This window comes from Lygodium microphyllum, chromosome 7, assembly GCF_053477565.2.
Source record: "Lygodium microphyllum isolate KBCC chromosome 7, Lygodium_microphyllum_v1.1.10, whole genome shotgun sequence".
Classification (NCBI taxonomy): Eukaryota; Viridiplantae; Streptophyta; class Polypodiopsida; order Schizaeales; family Lygodiaceae; genus Lygodium; species Lygodium microphyllum.
Window position 1 is genome coordinate 125,663,582 of NC_141141.1, and position 22,313 is coordinate 125,685,894.

Consider the following 22,313-nt stretch of genomic DNA (forward strand, 5'->3'; position numbering starts at 1 on the left):
ATTGCATGAATCAAAGCAAGAGGTGATGATATTGAAAAGGTAACAATTGGGAATGGAAAACAAGTAGCAAAGAATTAAGATGGTGTTTACATCTTTGAAAAGGGTTACCTACCATGTTTTCTTTGTAAAAGAAGTTTTCTCAGTGATAGAACAATGCATGTTGGACATCTTATTGGTGATGGGAGATCATTCTTCAAGTTGAAAATGTGATAGTTTTTGGTGCATCGGGTGGTTTGACAAATATGGAGAGGTTGGGCCTAGAAAGAAAAGAAAGGACATGTCACTTTAAGAGAAAAATCGTAGCCTAGGGAAATAGTAATTCCAACAAGTAGAATATTCTATGGTAATTGCTAATTAAGTTATATCAAAGGTATGAGAATTTGTAGAATGGGTTTACACCCAAGCAAAAAATATAATTACCAAGCATAATGACATCTTGCACAAGGTGGCATATTTGTTGATGGAAAAGAGACACGAGTTTAGGAGCACATGTTTGCAGTGGGCACACAAATGCATGAAAGTTTAAAGAGCATATACAAGAGTTCATAGTTTGAAAATGATATGCAAAACTTTCATCATTTTTTGACATTGGGCTATACGAACATCAATTTGGCTTTATGATAAGCTCAGGCTTGAGGCTTAGGCAGTCATGAATATATTAACCATTGGAAAGTGGGGCGGCATAATTTCAAATGGATTTGGGCTATGGCTTAGAGATTAATGACCATCAAAGCAGTAACATGAACACAAAATATGACCGGCATCGAATTGCATAAGATATGGTGGGTTGATGTGGTGTGAGTTGACATTTGACACGCAGCCTAATTGGTCGGCAATCCATTGACAAGATGAGTGTTCATGAAAAACCTTTTTCCCATCCAATGGAAAAAAGGAGCAAGCTTAACCCTAGCCAATTTTGGCAGGGAACTAACCAGTTTTATAACTAAAATGCTAAAAAATAGCCAATTTTTCATCGAGGAGCTTGAATTTCAATCGGTTTTTAGGAAAACTTCATTGGAAAAAATACACTAAAGGACGGATTTTTGTGAGCACTGGGCAAGAGAATGGCTTAATTGCCCCCCCCTCTGATAATGATCAGGACAGGTGGCTTGCTCGACACAATGGTGGTAGCATGATAACCCATAGAGCATCTTGCTTGACATTTTAGGAGATAATGAAGGAAAATATTCCATGTTATCAGGGAATGATGACTGTAAATCGTAGGCAAGATGATGACGTACTAATATGCTGGTTGATTGATGGCATTTATGGTCAAAGCAAGGCAGCATGATTCGGAGTGCAAGGAAGTATGATAGCATTTGAAAATGCTATATGGAAACCGTCAAGGAAGCAAACAATTAAATGTTCAAAAGCTTAAGATAGCTTTTGAAAAACTAATGCTATAAAGTCTAAATTTTACAAAGCTTAGACTTAATGTTCTAAAAGCCAAACGTATTAAAAAGCCTTAGGCTTTTAGCAAAAGCGCAAAAAAGCACAAACATGTGAAAGAAGAAGAAATTTCCTATATAAGGAGGAAGAATGGAGCATAAAGCCTTATCCTACTCCATGAAAGCTTCTTGTAACTTGTGAGAGGAAAGTGGAGGGTCCCATGCGAGAGTGTGCTCTTGACATGATGAAGTTGGAGAATTTGGACATTGAAGTGCCGAGTATTGACTCAAGGTTGTCAAGGTATGAGAATTCAATTCAATTGGTTTTGTCTTCAAGTTTTTGTTTTTTCAAACAATTTTCGTAAGGTTTGTGTGAACCTAGATTTGGGGTTTTTAGTTGTTTGAGCTACGAGAGACATTGTTTGGTATTTGGTATCATGTGTGGTTTATGTGGTGTTTGTCAAAACATTTAAATTTTTTTTGTTGTGTTATGTATCCAACAAATTCAATTTTTCATTGGCACTCCTTAATGTCTTCTTATTGGGTTGTGAGTGAGGCTTGCTCTAGATCACCATTCGCGTAACAACACCAGTCTGATATGTGTTATACTTGGTCGAACCTACCTCTAAAGTGAGGCAATCTACAATCACGATCAATAGTATGATTTGTCATAAGTTGAATATGTTATCTATCACATATCTTGGCCAATACAAACCTCACATATCTTATGCCAATCATGAGATTTGAGTCATGTTATACTTGGTCATCCTTGGTAAATGCAGTACTAATTAAGAGAGCACATCATGTCAATTGATGTATAAATGGACTTAATCATATGCTTCACCTTGGGATTCACTTTGATGGATAGAACCCAAGGAGGAGGAGGTAGTTATACATGACCATCTAAGCTTGTCTATGGATGATATATCTCCATCCTACCTATCTCTTTCAAGTCCATCCTTGTCCCTATAGTGTCTCTCTTCCTATGATGTTGTCCTAAAACAAGCTACCAATATTCTTGAAAATGTGTATGGGATCCAAAAGATGATCAACCTACATACGAACCTAATATGGTAACTCATAGAAAATGAAGAACCATTGCATTCCACCATGAAGTGGCATTTCATGGACTATCTCCAACTCATACAAACTTTTTGTATTCATCCTTTTAGGAGTTCACCTAAGAGCTCCTTCTCTCAAATCATGGAGCTTTGGAAAGAATGTTGCATGCCACTGAGATAAAATATATTTTCATCATTCGTGACTTTGAGAACCCAATCTTGGTTCGCATATGGGACATGTACGCTAATCTAAAGTGATTAACTCTACAACAACTAGTGTATATGACCAATGTAATGATGAGATCATATATTGGAGAAAGCACCAAAAATGAAAACTCATTTACTTGACTACTCTCATAAATCCAGAAAGTCATGCATAGTCCACATAAAAATGGCCCTTATATTAATGGACTACCTCCTAGTATGCTTGCTAATGTCTTCCATTGTAATTCTCTCCCACAACATCTTAACCTCATTAATCAATGGACAAAGATAGACATTCATATTCTTAACAATGCTATAGTTAACAACAAGGACTACAAACCATACATAGTAAGAGGTCAAGTGCAACCCAAATGGATTCACACCATTCATAGTAAGACCAAACTAAAGATTCCTTATGTTTTTTATCAACTTTGAAAACATTTAATCAATGTTTATGCATCTACTCGTATATGCTATGTACCATCCTTTGATCTATTTTACACACATCATATTATCAAGCTTGCCATTCTTAACATTTGAAACATGTGATGGGCATGTAGATTATTAGTACCATATTTTCAACATGTAGCCATGGAGTTATATTTATCGTGAAAGAGTACACAATCATTATTATAAGCATACATCTATTGTAATCCATGTTTTTTTTTTTGCAATACTTGTCTTGCATAATCTTACAAGACTCAAGTATCATACTTTTGGATGGCAATATATGGAATTTCAATGCTTTGAAAACTCCACAAGCCCTTCTATGTAATAATAAGATAGATATATTATGTACATGAATAGCTCATCACACTTGCATCATTCCATCTATACTTGTATACTCAGAGCTCTAACAAGTATCTTTAAGTGGGATACCCAACACCTGTAATACAATGGTATGGAAGCCTCCTCTTGCAATGGGTCATAAGACTCAATATCCATGGTACCCCTATCATCACTTCTATCTCACCATCCGATATTTGAGAGTTGTCTGGTTGGCTTCCAATTTCTTCTCCTATAGAAGACAAACTAGAGAAATCACATTTTGGAAGATACAATTACTGAACTATTCCTTGCATGATATGCCTACAATTTTTTCTTAGTGGATGTAGGAGATCTACTACTTATGATGTACCATCATCCCCCTATATAAAGTTTGTAAAGATAAATAATACATAGATATAATATTATATTTTAGTGCATGTCTGTACAGGACAATGTTGATGTATATCATGCACACTTTATTCATAACTAAGTTGTAGTTTAAGATTGTTGGTTGCTCAATGATTTTTTTTGTCTAAAATTCATCATAATATCACAGATGCTCCATGGATAAATTATATTTCTAACAACTTGTCCACTTACACTGAGTGTAAGAACATGGGACATGTTGATTGAGATATCTCTTTGGATTTCCAATGGGTTGATTATCATTTTTTCTTATTTTGACTAAAATACAAATATAGTGGAAATTTTTCTTACTCTACTACTCTCGTACATATTTCATAGATAATTCGTAATGCCTTGTACTAGTTTTATACTTTGGATGCTCTACACATTTGCCATGTGGATATTGACCTTTATGCATGACCATTGAAATATCAAATCTAAATGATACTAACATTATCAATTTTCCTATGTAACAAATTATGCAAGTGTGCATCTTCTACATACTCTCTCTTTCTCTTCCACACACACACACACACACACACAGTGTGTGAAATCAACCTTTCTTTTGTGGAGGGGTGGTAATAACTTGATTATAACTTCATTACAACAAGCAATAAACATAAATATTTATTAATCAATCTTGAACATTGGATACACAGCTGGTCCCAAAATCAACACCCCTTTTGGTATTTTTAATATTTAATTGCAATTGAATTTGAATACAATGGGATGCAATCCAAAAGTACCTTCCTCTCAATAATGACCAACAAGTCTTCAAATTGATTTTCTCCTTGATTTGCTTAAGAAATTGGCCTTTATCGACTCCCTTAGAAATGAGTTTTCCCAAAATTTGAATATTAGGTACCTCCTTGAATCTTATTGAGAATTAATTCTTAGTCCTAAGAATTCAACACTTGAGGCTTTAATCTCTTTGCATGTTTTCCAAATTTCTAATCAAATCCTAAGTTTTGCTATAAATTAGGATTTGCAATAGAGAAAAATATAATTTATTAGCCTCCAGTGATTAGAATGTTGAGATCTTTGGAGCAAGACTGGTTGGAGAATGTGAAAGAACACTAAATAGAGAGAAATTTCAAACTTACATCACAAAAAAAGGAAGAAATTAGTTGCATTATTTAGATTTCCATAAAAGTTGTCTCTAATGATAAAACACATTAAAAATTATGTTTGTTTGGCTAAAACAATCCTTAAACTATTGTCATCTATTGTTGTAGTCTCTTCAAGGCGGCATATCATATGCTCTCAAAGGGTCTCTTGCTAATTGGAAATATCCTATCAATTGTTGTAATAGCAATGTCAGTCTTTTCTTTGTCTTCCTCGGCTTGCATATGGCTGTGTGTGTGTGTGTGTGTGTGTGTGTGTGTGTGTGTGTGTGTGTGTGTGTGTGCGTGTGCTTATCTCAAAAACTTATCTTTCACTTGCATGGGAAAGTTTTGCGAAGTATCTATCTTTTAATTCCATTTTTAGTCTTATTCATACTATTAAATTCATTTTTAGCGTTATAATTTTAAAAATTAATATAATAAAAAATTTAGTGTCCAAAAAATTGGTCTCATAAACCAACAATTAAATTGGGTAGACCAATTCATCTCCCAAATGTTTCTGAGTCTTATACACCCCTTGATTGGCATTAGGTGCCAAATTTCTATTGCCACCAAAACTGACACTTTTGGTTAATAAAATGACTTAGGTGAAATTTTGGTCCCTAATATACTACCTAGTATCTATGTAACATTACTCAATACAAATTTTGTATTTGATATTCACTAATTTCTAGGGTTCTTGGCTCTAAATATGAAATAATCTAAGTTACACTTCACACGTGTAACACAAACTTAAATACTTGATTAAAAATTAATACAAATGGTAACTAGATCAAGAAAAATTTCACATCCTTGTGATAGCCCTCCTCCTTTAAATCCTTACAATTGTCCTTGATTGCACCATTAGATGCATCAAAAGTAAAGTATTACAGTGGAATTTTCACAAGATATCACAGTAAAGACATTATTGGCCACATTTGTGCTGCCAAAACATGCTACTACCAACATACATGCTAAAATTTACCAACAAGCATAACATAGTATAAAAATCACAAAGAATCCCAAAAGCATTGACAAAATATCATGGGATGCATCCATTACTCAGGAGATTAACTTATACTGGAAAAACCAAATCATTGTATAATATAAATGATGGTTGAAATATTGATGGTATCATAATATATGCTACTATCGATAATATAGTTAGCCAAATACCACGAAAAACTAATGACCATTTACTACAAATTAGTATAAGATTTAAAAATCAATATTAATAAAAAAACAATGATCCAATATCGATCATAATTGATGCTGTATTGAGCATAAGGTGATGCAAATGTATAGTTCAAAAGCTAGAGATAATAAATCGTATCATATGCATGACAAACCTAGTGACTAATACATTGAATATTGATCCCTTAATAAACATACTATCAACTATAGCACCTATCATATGTATTTGCACGACCAACACTATAGTTCCAAGAATATAGATATATTTTCATATGGCCCACTTTGTGCCTTAGGCATCATGCCTATACTACCATTTATGGGATTATAATGCATTCCTCCTGACATACCTGGATACATTAGGTATTGAGAACCATGCATTAGTTGCTACATACCATAGGGATTCATGCTATACATTCTCATATGCAGTCCTTAACTAACCATTGCATGAAAAGTGGTAACATCACCAAAGTATCCATGTTGTCCCATGTTTGCATTTGCATGAATACCTTGATATCTATATTACCATGGATTGGTACTATCAAGTTAGCCATACATTTTCACTTGTCCTAAGAGTACCAATTTTTATTATTCATTAGCAACTTTGGGCTCTTCCAATGGAGGCTTTTGCATTTCCTTCAATTCTTTTGGCTATCCCAAATGGTATCCCCCAATGGAACCATGAAACTAGCCTTTCCGCTGTGGAGGGGTGATAATAACATGATTATAACTCAAATACAGCAATCAATAATCAATTGCTAAAACAAAAAGATTTACCGATCAATCTTGGTTAATTGACACCTTGTTGGCCTCAAAATGGGCAATCCTTTTGGTATTTCTTTCTTTCTAGTTGTAATTAAATTTCAAATAAAATGAGATTCTTTCAATACCCTTCGCAATCCAAGAGCCTCTTTATATCCATAATGGCCATCAAGTCTTTAAATTGATTCGTATCTTGATTTGTCTTAGTAACTAGCCTTCACCACAATCCTTGGAAAATCAAATTTGTCCTAAATTTAAATGTCCCTCACTTTAATCTTGTCTAGAATTCATTCTCAGCCCTGAGAAATCATGTCTTAAGGCTTCAATCTCTTGACACGCTTTCCAAAGTTGTTGTCAAATCCTAATTTTTGTTGTAAATTAGGGCTTATGATGGAGAAACATATAATTTCTCTATCTTCAAGAATTAGAATGTTGAGATCTTCAAAGCAAGGCTAAGAAATGGATGGAGAATGAGAGATAATAATAAATAGAGAGAAAATTCAGACTTCCATTATGAGAGAATAGAAGATATCAGCTCTACTCCTCCCTTGTTTAGACAAGTAGAAAACCTATCTCCATTAATAGAAGACACAAAAAATTATGTTTATTTAGCCGAAACAACCCTCAAGTTGTTGTCATCTACTATTATGGTGTCTTAAGGGCATATAATGAGCTCGCAAAAGTTATATTGCTGGCTAAAAATGGCTTGTAAATTGTTGTAACAGCTTGGTAGCCATTTCTCTCTCTCTTAGTTTGCATAACATTGGAATGACCCTTTCTCTCCCCCATCCTTAGAAATGTCATTTCCACTTGCATAGATAAGTTTTTCCAACTGGCATCCTTCTCATCCCATTTTTCAATATTATATGTATTATTAAATTAATTTGTAACTTTAAATTTTAAAAATAATAATTTAATACTTACTTTAGTATTCAAAAAATTAGTTTGACTAACCCTCGAGTAATTTACTCATGAATATATGTGTGTATCATGTGGGTTCAATAAATTAGCTAGGCCAATTCATCTCTCGGGTGTTTCTAAGTCTTAATCTTAGTTACACTTCACATGTGTAACTCATACTTAAATATTTGATTAAAAATTAATCCAAATATTAAGTAAAGCATGCAAAATTTCATATCCTTGTGACATACACACTCTCTCTTCCTCTTCATGTCCTCGATGACACACATTTTCTCATGCTCTATCTTTCTCCCTCCCTCTCTCTTTTCTTCTTTTGTACTCACTCTCTTTCACACACACACACACACATTACACACACAAATGCCCTCTCTTTCTTTACATAGCCCTTTTCATTTCATATTCCTTACATAACCATTTTCATCTCCTATGTTAAATATAAAATTTTTAAATATATTTTAAAGCAAGTAACAACTTTTAATCAAGCGTTTATCTTTTAATTCAAAATAATATTATTAAATGATATACAAAATATTTAAAAATTTCTTCTCTCTCTATCTTTCTCTTTGCATCGCTCTAATATATCATTTCTCTTTTCAATATTTTCTAAATTTTTATCTCTTTTCTATTTTTCTCTCTCCCTCTCCTTTAGGTCCATCTCCCCCCCTCTCTCTATAATTTTTCATAATTTTCTCTCATCTCCCTCTCCCTCTCCCTCTCCCCCTCTCCTCTCCCTTTCCCTTTCCCTTTTCCTCTTTCCTTATCTTCATGGATCTCTCTCTCTCCCCCCCTTGCTCTATTTTTCTCTTTCTCTCTATTTTTTGAATTTTATAAATTTCTATCTGCATCTCTCTCTCTCTCTCTCTCTCTCTCTCTCTCTCTCTCTCTCTCTCTCTCAAACACAATGAAGAAATGAAAGAGAAAGGGGCTTATCTTGAGGCAAAACGATACACACCTACTCCCTTGAAGCTCTCCTTTACAGTCTTCTTTTTCTCTTTCATAGTCTTCTCCTTCATCTTCTCCTTTGCACTTTTCTTCAATCTTCTCCTTTAAGCTCTTAAACTCCCTCCCCCCCCCCCCTTTCTCTCTGTCAATGTTGTGACCATTTTGGGCTCTTTTTCCATAGTATATCATTACCAACAAAAACCATTCCCTCGGGTAAGTTACTATATGTGTATCCTTTACATCACGTGCGTTCAAGGCCTATTTATAAATATCTTTATCTATGAAATTTTCCTAAATAAAACATAACCCTTTTCTTTTCAATCTATAAATAACCCATTTTCATTACACCTTTCTATATGTAAAAAATGTATAAAAATGGTAAATTAAAATTACCTTATTTTGAATCCACGTGATGCACACATATATTCATGAGTAACTTACCCGAGACCATTCCTAGCTAGCATTGTCATAGTGCCATTCCCTTGGAGCGAGAGTTTGTAAACAAGCATTGTGACATCCATAACCAAAAGTCCTCACTTAAATGACAAGCAATGTAATGCTCAAAATGTGTCACACATTCAGTGTTTATTTTCACCAGGTAAATGATGCATAGTTGTTAGATGTTGCTTATGTGACAATATTGTTGCTTAAGCTAGTACTGATTGTATCATCGCATAAGCAACACCTTCTTTTTCCCCTTTGAATCAATCATGTCAGTAAGCGTATTAGTGCCTTGTAGTTTGAGTGGAGGATGTTAGAGAGGAAAAGAAATGACATGCCAAGTATACAATGGCATGTTGGTAGTAAAGTTGAATGGAATGGGAGTTCTCTTGTTGCTCACTTCCATCACTTCTCCTCACCATTGATGATTGATAGGAATTTTTCAAGGAGAAATTTCTAACCTTCGAGAGAAGAGTTTTAGTTTGGAGTCTTCTTAGGTAGTCAATTAATACTAGGACAAGTATATTTGAGGTGTCTCTCGCTCGAGAGGACAAATAGGACTACGCTCAAAACAACAGTGTGAAAGCTGTGACACGTTTTTCGAAATCGGTGTCCTGAACATGTCACATAAGAACACGTCAGTCGAAAATGTGAGCGCCGACGTAAAGCAAGAGGTACCGACACGTATTTGGTTGAGGCATGTTCCTACATGATCGTGTTAGAATGTGTTAAAGTATGCGTGCAAACAAAAGCGTTATATAGTGATACAGTGATATATGCTTAGTGCAATGACACTACTAGGCAATGGGCATCCCCCAAAAAAAAACAAATAAAAAGAGAAAACAAAACAGATGTTCGGCAGACGACCATAGGACGTTTCTATATTTAATTACATCTCAGACATACATAAATAGAATTATATTGCATGAGGTTGATAATGAATTGGGTTTAATTGTATTTATGAGGACCCACGATCATCCGGGAAGATCCAAGGGTGATAATTGCATGCGGGGCTCATGAAATGCTCAGGCCCATCATCGAGATCATGGCTTTGTATCAGAGGCTGCTGTCTGACGTTACTAGGATATAAATCTTGGCCTGACGTTACAATATTATCACTTACAGGTGGCCGCTGCTGCTGCCATAAGAATATTGGATCAGAATCCGAAGTTATAGGCCTTTCTGCGGCTGGTGCGAGATTTTGATCTCTTGTATCGTCAGAGAATAGATGTCTAGTGAGTCGCTGTAAAGTAGCTTGTTGCGTGCTTCTTTCTCCGCTTACATGATCTTGATTTAATCCGCGTTGGAAAGCAGAAGAAGCTGCAGATAATGATGAGGAAAAGGATGGCTGCATGTAGTGCTGCAGGCCATCGTGTTGATCGAAATACTGATCACTCTCAATCAGGGTTTGGACACCCGTCGGGTTCAACTGATCATAGGTGCCAAGCACATGATGATCATTGGGTGAAATTGATGTGTTTGATCTTGGCATGCTGGAGGGATTAGAAGAATGTAAATCCTGCAGAGGCTTGCTATGGTGGATGGGATTATACTGACTAGCTTGATGAGGATCAGTTAGTAAGAATGATCTTGCAGCCTGCTGGGTTAGTGGGGAATTTGCTGCTGCTGATTGCAGATGATGATGATGGAAACTGTATTGATTTAGGGAACGATCGTGATCAGAACCGATCGGAGCAAGAGAACGCATGTGATGGTGAGCTGAGATGGGAGACGATAATGGCGGTGGACTTGCCGGGTGAGGCAACTGAGGCAATGACAGCGAGGAACTTGCAGCTGGATATGGAGACAATGATGACAAAGGAAATGGTGAGTAGCATGTAGCTGGATATTGCTGCAATGATGGCGTTGATGAGAATGCCGACACTGGGCTTGAAGCTGGCGCTGGATGAGCTGCCGAAAATGGCGATAACATTAATGGTGATGATGACGATAACAGGAATGTTTTTGGTGCTTCATACGGTGGTGCTGAATGCAATGCTGATGACAATGAGCTTCCCGTGTCGGGCAAAGATGGTGACGATATGAAGACGGCGCCGCCGTGATCAGGGTGACGGACAACCCGTTCGGGAAAGTTGAGCTTGGCCCGGGAGCCCCGGAAACTCAGGGCGGCATTGTCGTAGGCACGTGCGGCGGCCTCCGCGGTCTCGAAGGTGCCAAGCCACACACGTGCAGCCTTCTTGGGGTCCCGTATCTCCGCCGCCCACTTCCCCCACGGCCTCTGCCTCACCCCCCGGTACTTAACCCGGCCTGCCTTACTTATATTAATCGCGCTCTTATTCTCATCCCTCTTATAATTACTGTCAATCTTCCCACTAATCTCCCGATTAGTGGCTTCAACCATTGTCTCATCGCCTGCCGATATGGCTTGTCGCTGATCCTCATGCTGAACCACATCTCCTAGAGAATCCTCTCCATCCAGCCACGCGTCCTGATCTGATTGGTCAGCTGTAGAAGACAGGAGATTATATAAGTGGCGAGGCTAATTCTGGCGATCGGATAGATTAATCACTCCTTAGGCAGTTCTCATCAGTATTGGAAACAGTTAGCTCCTTTGTAAGCCTAAACGGCATTCCTACTTACTGGTTTCAAATTACATGCTTATATAGTCGCCTAAATAGATCAGAATCTACATTACTAATACGCGACAACACATGCTGAAATTCGTCAGTATCCCACCGCTACACTTCTGCACCGTAATTAAGTAAAGGGTGCTTAGGAAATAATCAGCTTTAGATGTATTGCTGAACATGTCACCTGTAAGTACAACCTCAATGTATCAAAGGTTTGCCGCTCCTACCAAAATATTTGGATGTCTCAAAATGCAAGCGCCCCAGCTCTATATTATCAGACACGCACTATCACCCTTCCAAAATCCATCATGTGTAACTGATAGCCTCAATCGGCCGCCTCAATCTAATACCACCCCAAAATGCATATTCGTAAGCTGCTTCTTGACCTCAAAAACTATCATTAACCCCTTGAATTACAAGTCCTCAATACACGAACTGCACGCAGTAAGAAATATGATACATGGAGAGGATAGCTGTCTAGGCTGATCGTAAACCGAAAAGTATCATTACCCCACACAATGAACCTTGATCCTTAGCGATTGGCAGAGAATCATGTTGAACTAATCTAAAACTAGAATTCTTAAGCAAGTTAAAGTAATCTAACACTGAATTTGAATGATCAGAGCGATATACAAAACAATAAATTATAGCAGATACCAAGGCAGAAGATGAAACCTGTGGAGCTGGCTGTCAGCTGCGCCTGTGGGGCAGGAGAGCCACTGTCGTTGCTGTAACCACTATGCTGATCATGAGAGGGAGCACTAGCCGACACATGCGAGAGAGCAGACACGATCGCTGACATCTCCGAGGCCGCGGACACCGATCCCTCCTTTAGCATAAAACTCTCTGTCAGACGGAGCGTGGAATCGTCGAGATGTTGACGATCGACACGATCCGTCGCGAATTTATCCATTGCAACTAATGGTGTGCACAGGTCAATGAGGAAGCACATGATTGAGCTGGGCAATTAAGCTGATAATCCCGATCTTAATCCCGCAAATTAATACTCGTCCTGGCCAAGTGCTGCATCGTTCAATCTCTGCTGTCCGAGTCAATATGTTGATTCTTGAAGGCGGTTGGCAAGACGACTATATTATAATAAGGAATCGGGGTTGGAATTACTCACGTGGGCACGTGCGTAATGTGGTGATAGTGATGATGATGATGACGACCATCTCTCAGGGTTCGAGAGAAAGGTCGGAGACGGGGGATGAAAGGACTAAGTGTCTTGCTTTCACAAACAATAACACGAAAGAGAGGCTCTGAGAGAGAGAGAGAGAGAGAGAGAGAGAGAGAGATTTGTCTATTTAGTATAGGTCGTATAATGTAGCAGATTCCCGTCCCTAGATTATATATCCATACCCGCGTACCACAAGTCCAAACCACGTGTCAAAATTTGAATCGGTAACAACCGGCCTACCCTATGGGCCATCAACGGTTACTTAGACGCGGATAGATATGTAATAGATACTTTCTCTTATCATTACATAATGAGATTGTGTACATATATATATATATATATATAATTAGGAGATAGAGAATCCGCCAATGTGATAGAGAAGTCGAAAGAACAATCCTAGCCCATCATTAGCCTCCTTTCCCTTCTCGCCTACGACTCTTCTCCCACCTACCTACCTTTGCACGCCTCCACCCCCCCCCCCCCCCCCCCCCAAGAGGAGGTGGCTTGCATCAACTCACGAAGAATGTTTTCCATAGCACATATACGTAAACCTTAGAACTCAAGCCAACTCGGTCATGGGGTACTGGATTGAGCGTGGGTTGAGTTCCAAGGGGTGCTTGCCTGCATCTCACATCCCCTATGGCACATTAAAAATCTATTTGCGAAAAAAAACCTTAGAGCTCAGATGTAACATTTTCTGTAGCGCATGAGAAAACCTCAAAGTCCAACATCTAGAGGGAGTTCTCAGTTACATTGTTCTTCTCATTTTTATAACTAGAAACTCTTATAGAGTTTTCAACGTTCTTCTCCACAATTTAAAGGTCTGTTTTGGAAGTGTTGCAATTCAAGTACTGGGTTTACTCTTTAATGTTTGTCCACTCAAGATTACCTAATTTAGGCCAAAAGGCATAGTGGATGAATGTACATATGCTGCTCATTGTTTAAAAAGAAATAGATTGTCACCAAAGTTGCTAGGGAGTCTATTACAAGGGCTAAATTGAAAAAACATTGCAAAAGGAACATTGAGAATGGCATGATTTTTGTCCAAGTGGTAGGTAACAAATATTTACATTACCTTGTGTTTGGACCAAAAATACACAAAATTTTCCTTCTTTTCAATCATGGATGATTTTAGAGGCTAATATTCACCAATTAAATATAAGATTTGCTATACTTTGAAAGACTTTTAGCAAACATACAATGTATTCACCACAAAGATTTCAAGGACTTTTTCCATATTTGTAGTACAAATAGAGTTTAAATCAAAGGATATGTGCAATGTCTTTGATATATTTTGTCTAGATTCCATAAATACTTATTTAGATTAACTTTGTAAGTTTGAAACATGTAAAGCCATTAGAATTGTCCCTAGCACCACATGTTGTCATGTTGAGGACTGTGTACACATCTCTAATTAATGAGGAACATTTTCAAAACTCTAGATTTATACCCTTTTCCCATGGCACCTTTGACCTGTCACATTAAAGATTCACTTTGCCATGACTTTGCAAGAGTTATAAAATTTTGAACCTCTCTCTAATCTAGAGAGACATTTCAATAGCTTGCTTAGGTTATGCACGATAGGCTTCAATTTTATGCACCCCCATCCCAACCTCTTTCCACACTGAAGCCTCTCAACTTTCTTTTTGACTTCAACAAGTGCATGTTACTGTCTCTTCATTCTCTTTGAAAGTGGGTTTTGGGTATGAGAATTTTTAGACTTAAGAGGCTTTTCCTTCCATATCACCCAAGCAACTCTAATGGCATTTAAATAATCTAATATTACCATATTGTGTGGTTAAGTAGAGTTGTAGTATAACTATGATTTTGTCCAAATTTTCATTGATGCTTTGTGATCTTTGTTAATTAGAAATTTTATTTCAAATAAAAAAATACTATTTGAGATATCGTATTTGTTTAAAAAACCATACCAATACCATAGAATCATGTAAGTGGTACTTCATAATGATGGACAATGAATATTTCATGTAAGAAAGAAAAATCTATTCATGTATCGCTTTCTAGGCTATTATAATGTAAAAATAGTAGAATGAAACCTATTTTCAACATTTCCAATGTTACCCTATTAAAGGTTCACTAAAAATGCTTACAAATATGATGGAAACATTAAAGAAGAATGCAAATAATGGTCATGAAAAAGAAGATATAAAAGAATATAAATACTATTCAAGAAAAGAATAAGTTAGCATTAATTAGCAATTCTTGCATAGTTGTGTCTTTTAATACCACAAGCCTTATAGTCAAGCATTAGAAATTTCTTATTTGAAGTGAACTTTTCCTAATTGATTTGACCACTAAGGGTGCATAAAAAGAAAACTATAGTTTACAAGTTGAATTTTCATTCGACCTCATTTTACTCCTTTACTTTTCATCCTTGTTGAAACATATCACGTAGGGCATCAAAGTTGTCACATTCCTAGTTTGCAAGGAAAGACACCACATCACCTTGAAATTTCCATCATTCCAAAAAGTTCAAGCTCATGCTAGAAGAGTAACAATAGTAAAATTGTATATTTGACACAAATATAGTATGCATTATTACCTTTATTGAACCATGAATCATATAGTCTTCACATTGACAAAAAAATTTCTATTCCAAACAACTTGAACCATTTCTTGTTTGGATTTTAAAAATCAAATTAAAAATTTTAGAGCATCAATCTTCCCAAATTCAATTGGTATCATTGGGTAAAGGCATCTTTCTAAAGGAGTAGAGGAACTCATGTTTGGTAGGTTTCAAAATGGAGGCTTATCACATGTCAACCTGAATTTAGCACATGGTAGTATCACTTGGGTATTTATACCCCGTACCCTTCACCTTTTCATTTAAAAAACCATGATTAATAAGTCATTTGTCAAACAATATTGAAGTTGGAAAGCCTCAGTGACCACTGAGTGTTATGTTTGTCTAATCCAGTCTAGAACATAAAGAAAGGTGTGCATGTGTGTTCGTCTAAAGTTGAGGAGGCAATATGTACAATTTCTAGCTTTGGGCACTTCTTGTTTTTGGTTTAGCTTTTAGGAACTTATGGGTGTGGATGCATTCATATATGGATTGAGGAGTTAAGATGTCTACATACATGTTGATATAAATCTAAGGAAGATACATATGGACAAAGTGACTTATGGTTACATGTATATGATTTTAAAAATATGATTGAAAAAGACTCATATTAGAATTTGGAATGTAGTCACCTAAGCAATGCACCCAAATAAATATAGATATGCATTGCTCATGCTTTAGGTAGCAAAGTATCATATGATAATATTTTGAGATTGTAAAGTGTGGTGAATTTTATTTGAAGAGTTATTTTTAAAGCCTACTCAACTTTGTGTGTGTGTGTGTGTGTGTGTGTGTGTGTGTGTGTGTGTGTGTGTGTGTGTGTGTGTGTGTGTGTGTGTGTGTGTGTGTGTGTGTGTGTGTGTGTGTGTGTGTGTGTGTGTGTGTGTGTGTGTGTGTGTGTGTGTGTGTGTGTGTGTGTGTGTGATTCCTTATGGATTAGAGAGTCTTGGAGAAAGGTGTCCCTAAAGGTGCTTTGAGAGTTTCTACTTACCTATATGCTTTGGAGTTGTAAGAGACTTGTGATGTGAATGCTCTTAGTTTGCAAATCAAAATTTCAAAGCTTAATGTAGTTCCTTGATGAAGACTATGAGCAAAAAGGTTCACTGATGTCATATATTGAGAGTGTTTGTGTGTTTACAATTTCTAATATGTTGTCTGTGCGCCTGGGAGTTATCTTTATTGTGTGAAAGTAATTAATTTCGTCAAATAGAAGTAGTAAAGTGATGTGCCCTTTATACACCATGTATCACTAAATTTTAGGGCCATAAAACTTGTGATTCTATACCTTAGTTCTTGAGCTATAAGAGGTCTTGGTGTTCTCATATCATAGTTCATGCTAACTAGAATTTGTAAGTTAACACTTAGAAATATTAAAAGTATTTATATATCAAATATATATTGCAAGCTATTATTTGAGCCTGGTAGTCTCTTGATTGTGGAGATTTTTATGATATTTACCATGAAAATAAGATGATTTTATTGTTATTTATTTATTTTCCAAATGAAAGTGATATATTATGCAAGGTACTTCCTATAGCACTAGACACATCATGTTTGGTAGATAGATGGTAGGAAAGTAAAATATTTGATGTTGTAGTGAGCATATTATTAGATCGAGTTATTCAAAATAATGATTTTGAGTAAAGTACATTCCAATGCATAAGGAACAATTATTTTTGGGGTGTTTTGTCAGTAGCACAAGATTATTGGATTTTTTAGCACTCTCTAGCAAGGGTTATGATGTGCACATGTGTAGTTTATTTATTTGATTATAACCTTTGTGCAATGCCTAAAGGACTAGGTATTATTTTCAAACAAACCTTAAAATATATTTATAAAACAAGAGTTAAAAATCATTAGGCCATTTTTCCATGGATGCATTACCTTCCTTGCATGCCTAATTATGTAGTAGTATCTCATAGTTCTCACTTAACTCTTTGCCCTCTACCAGCTTAAGCCTTTGCATGCATTATATCATGGGTCTCAAATGACCCTACACCCTTAGCCTCCTCCGTCTCTAAGAGTAGCCTTCAAGTCTACTTCAAGAGTTGGTCTCTATCCTCCAAATTTGTTACTCCTTATCTCGATCAGCACTCTCACATTATGTTCTTCCAAAAAATATTTTCTTGCACAAACTAATTTGTAATTATTTTAGGTGTATGCAATGAGGATTACATCATGAAGTTTTCTGTAAAAGGAAGGATGCTATGAGGGGAATTGAAATTTCAAATAATTGTGATTTTATTTTATTGAACATCATTTTAAATCTAAAGTAGACTCCTCTAGGCTCAAATAAATCACAAGATTCGTTATAGGTTATCTCATGTATAACACCTTGAATGGTTTTTTTTTTTTTTTTTTTTTGGGGGGGAGGGGGGGGGAGGGGGGGAGGGGAAGGGAGGGTTTGGAGTAACCACCCATGCTTGTGTAAGATGCTAGTCTATTCTATAAAATATTTAGAGGCTTGTTGTCTTGGGGAACTTGAACCACCAGAAGGCTCCCAAGCCTATGTAGCACAAGGAGGATAAGTTTAATATTTAAGAAATAAAGAGGACTTTTTCTTGAAGGGTGAATGGGGGATATATTTATTTTCTATCATCTCTCTCTCTCTCTCTCTCTCTCTCTCAATTCAATAGGTGTAGATACACATGTTCTCTCTCTTTTAATTTAAAACACATACATTCTCTCCCTTTCTCTTTTTAAGGTGAACATAGGATATGATCATGGAAAGGGGAAAGGTGAGTAGTTGAAAATCTGTATGTGGCACATTGTAACATGCCCACCTATCGGCTGTCCAAGCACATTTTAGTGGTCCATCGAGAAACGAATCTAAGTGTCATTGCCCAGCACTCCCATGGAATGTTCCGGGGTTTGTCACCTAGGGTTTTGCAAGTTCGCCTCACAATGGAAAGTTCCTGGCCAAACCCACTAGGATCAACCTGAAATCTGGGTTCTTAGGGACCAAGGTCTCTTGACAACATTCTAGCGTCAGGTTTTGGACATCCTACTTTACGCAGAGATACCCAATCCGAAGCAAATTCATACCGCACTTGGTTCAAAGAGAATGGGAAACAAGAGAGATGCACCACTCACCCCCTCTGCCCGTAGGACATAGTCCCATTCCGATCCCCTAAAATAGCATGAATTGGGGTTCTAACCTAACAATTGCTAAGGTTAGTTGTCAGTGAAACCTGATGAGAAGCCTCCTAGTTCTTTGGGACCACCTTGGCATAGGATGAACCCATCGCAAGTTCTGCCACCCGCTTCGCTTGATAGCTTTAGTTTTCTAATTAGGTCATATTACATTTATGTGCGACATTTAAAATTAGCTTCTTTAATTAAGCCTATTAGGAAACAAGGTTCATTCATGTAGTTTACAGCACAAACATGAATACAGAGCAAGAAATCCTTTGACGAACAAGTTCAACCAGGTTTCTTAACTTATCTTCAAGTTAATCTTTATCTCCTGCCCATATATGAGAAATCCTGTATCCCTTCTGTCCAACAGAAGTACCTAGTCCAAATCACATGGCACCATAATTTCCATCCATTACCTAGAATAGGATCTTCCAACTCCCTAGATGCTGGGCTTACAGTAGTCTACAACTCCATTTCGGACTCGGCAAGGGGTGTCCAGAGCTCTACTAACCCCAAGCAACCTAGAAGTGAGACACAACTTTCTGTGGTGGTTGGTCTTTTCACCACTCGACCTTCGCCTCGTGAATCGAGAAGTGCCCTCTCGGGGTAATCCACAGTGTGATCTTCGAGATGGTTTTGGCCGCATAAAATATTCTTCCTTAATTAATCCATTTAGGAATCAAGCACAATCCAGGCATTCAGCCTAATATCATCTTCTAGGAAAATATTCATTTATTTCCATGGCAACTTGTTATCACATACCCCTACCATGCATTTATGCACTTGGAATAATCATCCAAATCACATCGTAAAAATCATTTTAATGCAAAAAACATTTAATATGATATTGGATCAATCAACAACACAATGATATCCTTTTTCAACATTGTAAGAATGGTCGTGATAACCTTTCCATCGCATTTTTGCTCTCCCCCTTGGAATTAGGAGTTGCTCTATGTAAACTTTACCCAACACACCCTTCTTTTGGCTAAGGCATATGTTAGGGGTTTTAACACTAGACACGAGGTAAGTTCTATAGGTCACTTGCATTGATCAACAACCCTACCTTCTTCCCAACAAGTTCAAAAACATCGTTCCTTCCTTCGACTTAGGGTTTCCTGATCCTTGACCTCTTTGCTTGCCCTAGAGTTGTTCTTGCATCTAGCCCAACCTCCAACAATATTAATAAACATAGTCGCTATCGGATGGATCTCAAGGCACCTGAGTCCTAACCCTTATGGTTGTTGTTTGTGTTAACTATGCACTAGAGTTTTGAGATTGATTTTCCTCTAGGTTAGATTACTTACCATGTGATCTGTCAAGCATGCAAGCTCAATGTACTTCCAATGTGTTAAGATACTTTATCTATTAATTTCCATGAAAGGAGAGTCGATAATACCTTGAAGCTTTGTATGCCGTTCATACTACATATGGATTTGTCGCATAACATCAAGGTGCAACCAACTTCCCTAGATACATGCGCTTCGTAAACCCCATCTTTCGAATGTTGCAATGAATTTACCCTTTTCAATAATGCCTTCCCGTGTGGCTTAGTATGGGTCTAATGCATCTCAGGCGTGAACCAAAACGAGCATTCATTAATTTGGAAATACATTACTTATGATCGGTACCGCAGTTGGATGGGTAGTGATGTTCTTGCCCAAGGCTTCGTTGCTCGTTGTTGGGTTTTCATCCATGCACGTCATTTTCCACTCAGGGGCCATCCTCAATCTTTGCGAATCTCACAAGACTTCCACACCTTGTGCTTGAGTAGTGGGGCCATTTGAAAGTGGTGGATAATCTCACGAGACATGTAAAGGTTCACAGCCATGAGGGAAAGAGATGCATGTGGCCACCCTCTTTAGTGGGGAAAGGAAAGAATCTCTCTCTCTCTCTCTCTCTCTCTCTCTCTCTCTCTCTCTCTCTCTCTCCCCCTCTTCTTCTTCTTCTCCTCTCTCTCTCCTGCTTCTTCTTCTTCTTCCGTGCTTCTTCTCTCTCTCTCTCCCTCTTCTTCTTCTTCTTCTCCTCTCTCTCTCTTCTTCTTCTTCTCCTCTCTCTCCCTCCCTCTCTCTTCTTTTCCCCCTCTCTCCCCCTTCTTCTTCTTCTTCTTCTTCTTCTTCTTCTCTTCTTCCTCTCTCTCTCTCTCTCTCTCTCTCTCTCTCTCATTCTTCTTTTGCTTGTCTCTCTATCTTTTCACATCTCCCATTCTCTCTCTCTCTCTCTCTCTCTCTCTCTCTCTCTCTCTCTCTCTCTCTCTCTCTCTCTCTCTCATGGTAGTCAAGGGGGAAAGAGGTGGTAAATCCTTCGTTTGTTTTGGGGTAGGGGGTGTTTATATAGGTCTTGGGGTGTATAATTGGGGGAAAAAGAGGTAGTGGGGGGGAGGGGAGTGAGGTGGCACATGTGTGCCCCTCCCCCCCATTTTTTCAATCGTTGTTGCTTTCCCTCAATAGCTCTGATGCTCCCCCCACATCATCATCTTTTCCTTCACCTTTTTTGAATACGAATTCAGCTCCCCCTCCCTCATTGACGTCGTCCTTTCCCTCTTCCTCCTACATCATTGTTAACTTCCTCCTCCCCCCCTACCACCTATTGAGGACGACAGGGGGGAGGGGATAATTAAAAAAAATTCAATTATTTTTTTGTTAGAGCGGTGGCGATATTACACACACACACATGAAATGATGTTATATTTTGATGGTTGAATGTGTGTATACAATGTGTTCACCCTCTAACAACATTCGCAAATATTTATTGACTAGTACATAAGAATTTAAAAAAAAAATTAAACTCTTTCTCACATACTAAATGATATGATATTGTCATGGTTGAACACATGTATGCAATGTGTGTATACTTCAAAAACATTCACAAATGTAGATATGCTCTTTAAAAAAGAGTTCTTTTAAAATTGAACATATGGGATAAGATAATAGTTTTAATGATTGAAAATGTTCATGCTATCTGTATATGCTCTAAAGCCATGCACAAGTGCACAAAGACTATAAAAATACATGAATAATACATGCATATATACACATGTATATGCATACAAAGATGCATCATGCATGTATATATACTCACACATACATGTAAACATATATGAGTGAGAGAAAAATTGGAGAGAGAGAAAAGGAGAGAGAATGGATATATACTTATAAAACATGCACCTACATACATGAAAACATGCACATATGTAGATACATACATCCATACACAATTTTGTATATGTAAATATATATATGATCTATACACGTGCATATACATATATGTACATGCATACAAATGCACAAATATGAGGTAAAGAAAGATGAGAGATGGGAAACAAACCTATATGAGCCCAACATGGTTTAGTGTTGGAAGAGTTGAGATAAAGAAGAAGGGTGGCAAATTGACTTTTGGATTGGTTAGCTCTTCAAAGCAATTAATATAATTATTAAAATCCATGCAATGCAATCAATCAAACGATGATCCATACAAAAATTATGAATGCACTAAAGAAAATGTGCCTAGCCTATCTATATGTACTCGTGCATCATGCAAAAAATGAAAAAAAATCACACACAATAGAAAACAAATTCTTAATAACCCTAGCTAATGAGATCAAAATCTTGGTGGAAAACTGTGCTCTTAGGTT

The 22,313-nt window shown here is 37.1% G+C and overlaps 1 protein-coding gene across 1 annotated transcript; it reads right to left on the reverse strand.

Annotated features, from left to right (window-relative positions):
- Positions 1 to 10,049: 10,049 nt before the first annotated feature.
- LOC148033913 (uncharacterized) lies at positions 10,050 to 13,044 on the reverse strand. Its single transcript, XM_087681896.1, has 2 exons — positions 12,453 to 13,044; positions 10,050 to 11,652 (listed from the first exon to the last, which is right to left on the reverse strand). The coding sequence occupies exons 1-2, from the start codon at positions 12,727 to 12,729 to the stop codon at positions 10,145 to 10,147; spliced, it is 1,785 nt and encodes a 594-aa protein (XP_087538022.1). The 5' UTR covers positions 12,730 to 13,044; the 3' UTR covers positions 10,050 to 10,144.
- Between the last annotated feature and the right edge of the window lie 9,269 nt (positions 13,045 to 22,313).

What these genes read in the sequence shown, in the direction of transcription:
- LOC148033913 (XM_087681896.1), bottom strand. Translation starts at nt 12,729, where the DNA reads ATGTGCTTCCTCATTGACCTGTGCACACCATTAGTTGCAATGGATAAA. An exon ending in GCTGACAGCCAGCTCCACAG is followed by an intron (nt 11,653 to 12,452) that starts GTTTCATCTTCT and finishes TGTCTTCTACAG; the next exon opens with CTGACCAATCAGATCAGGAC.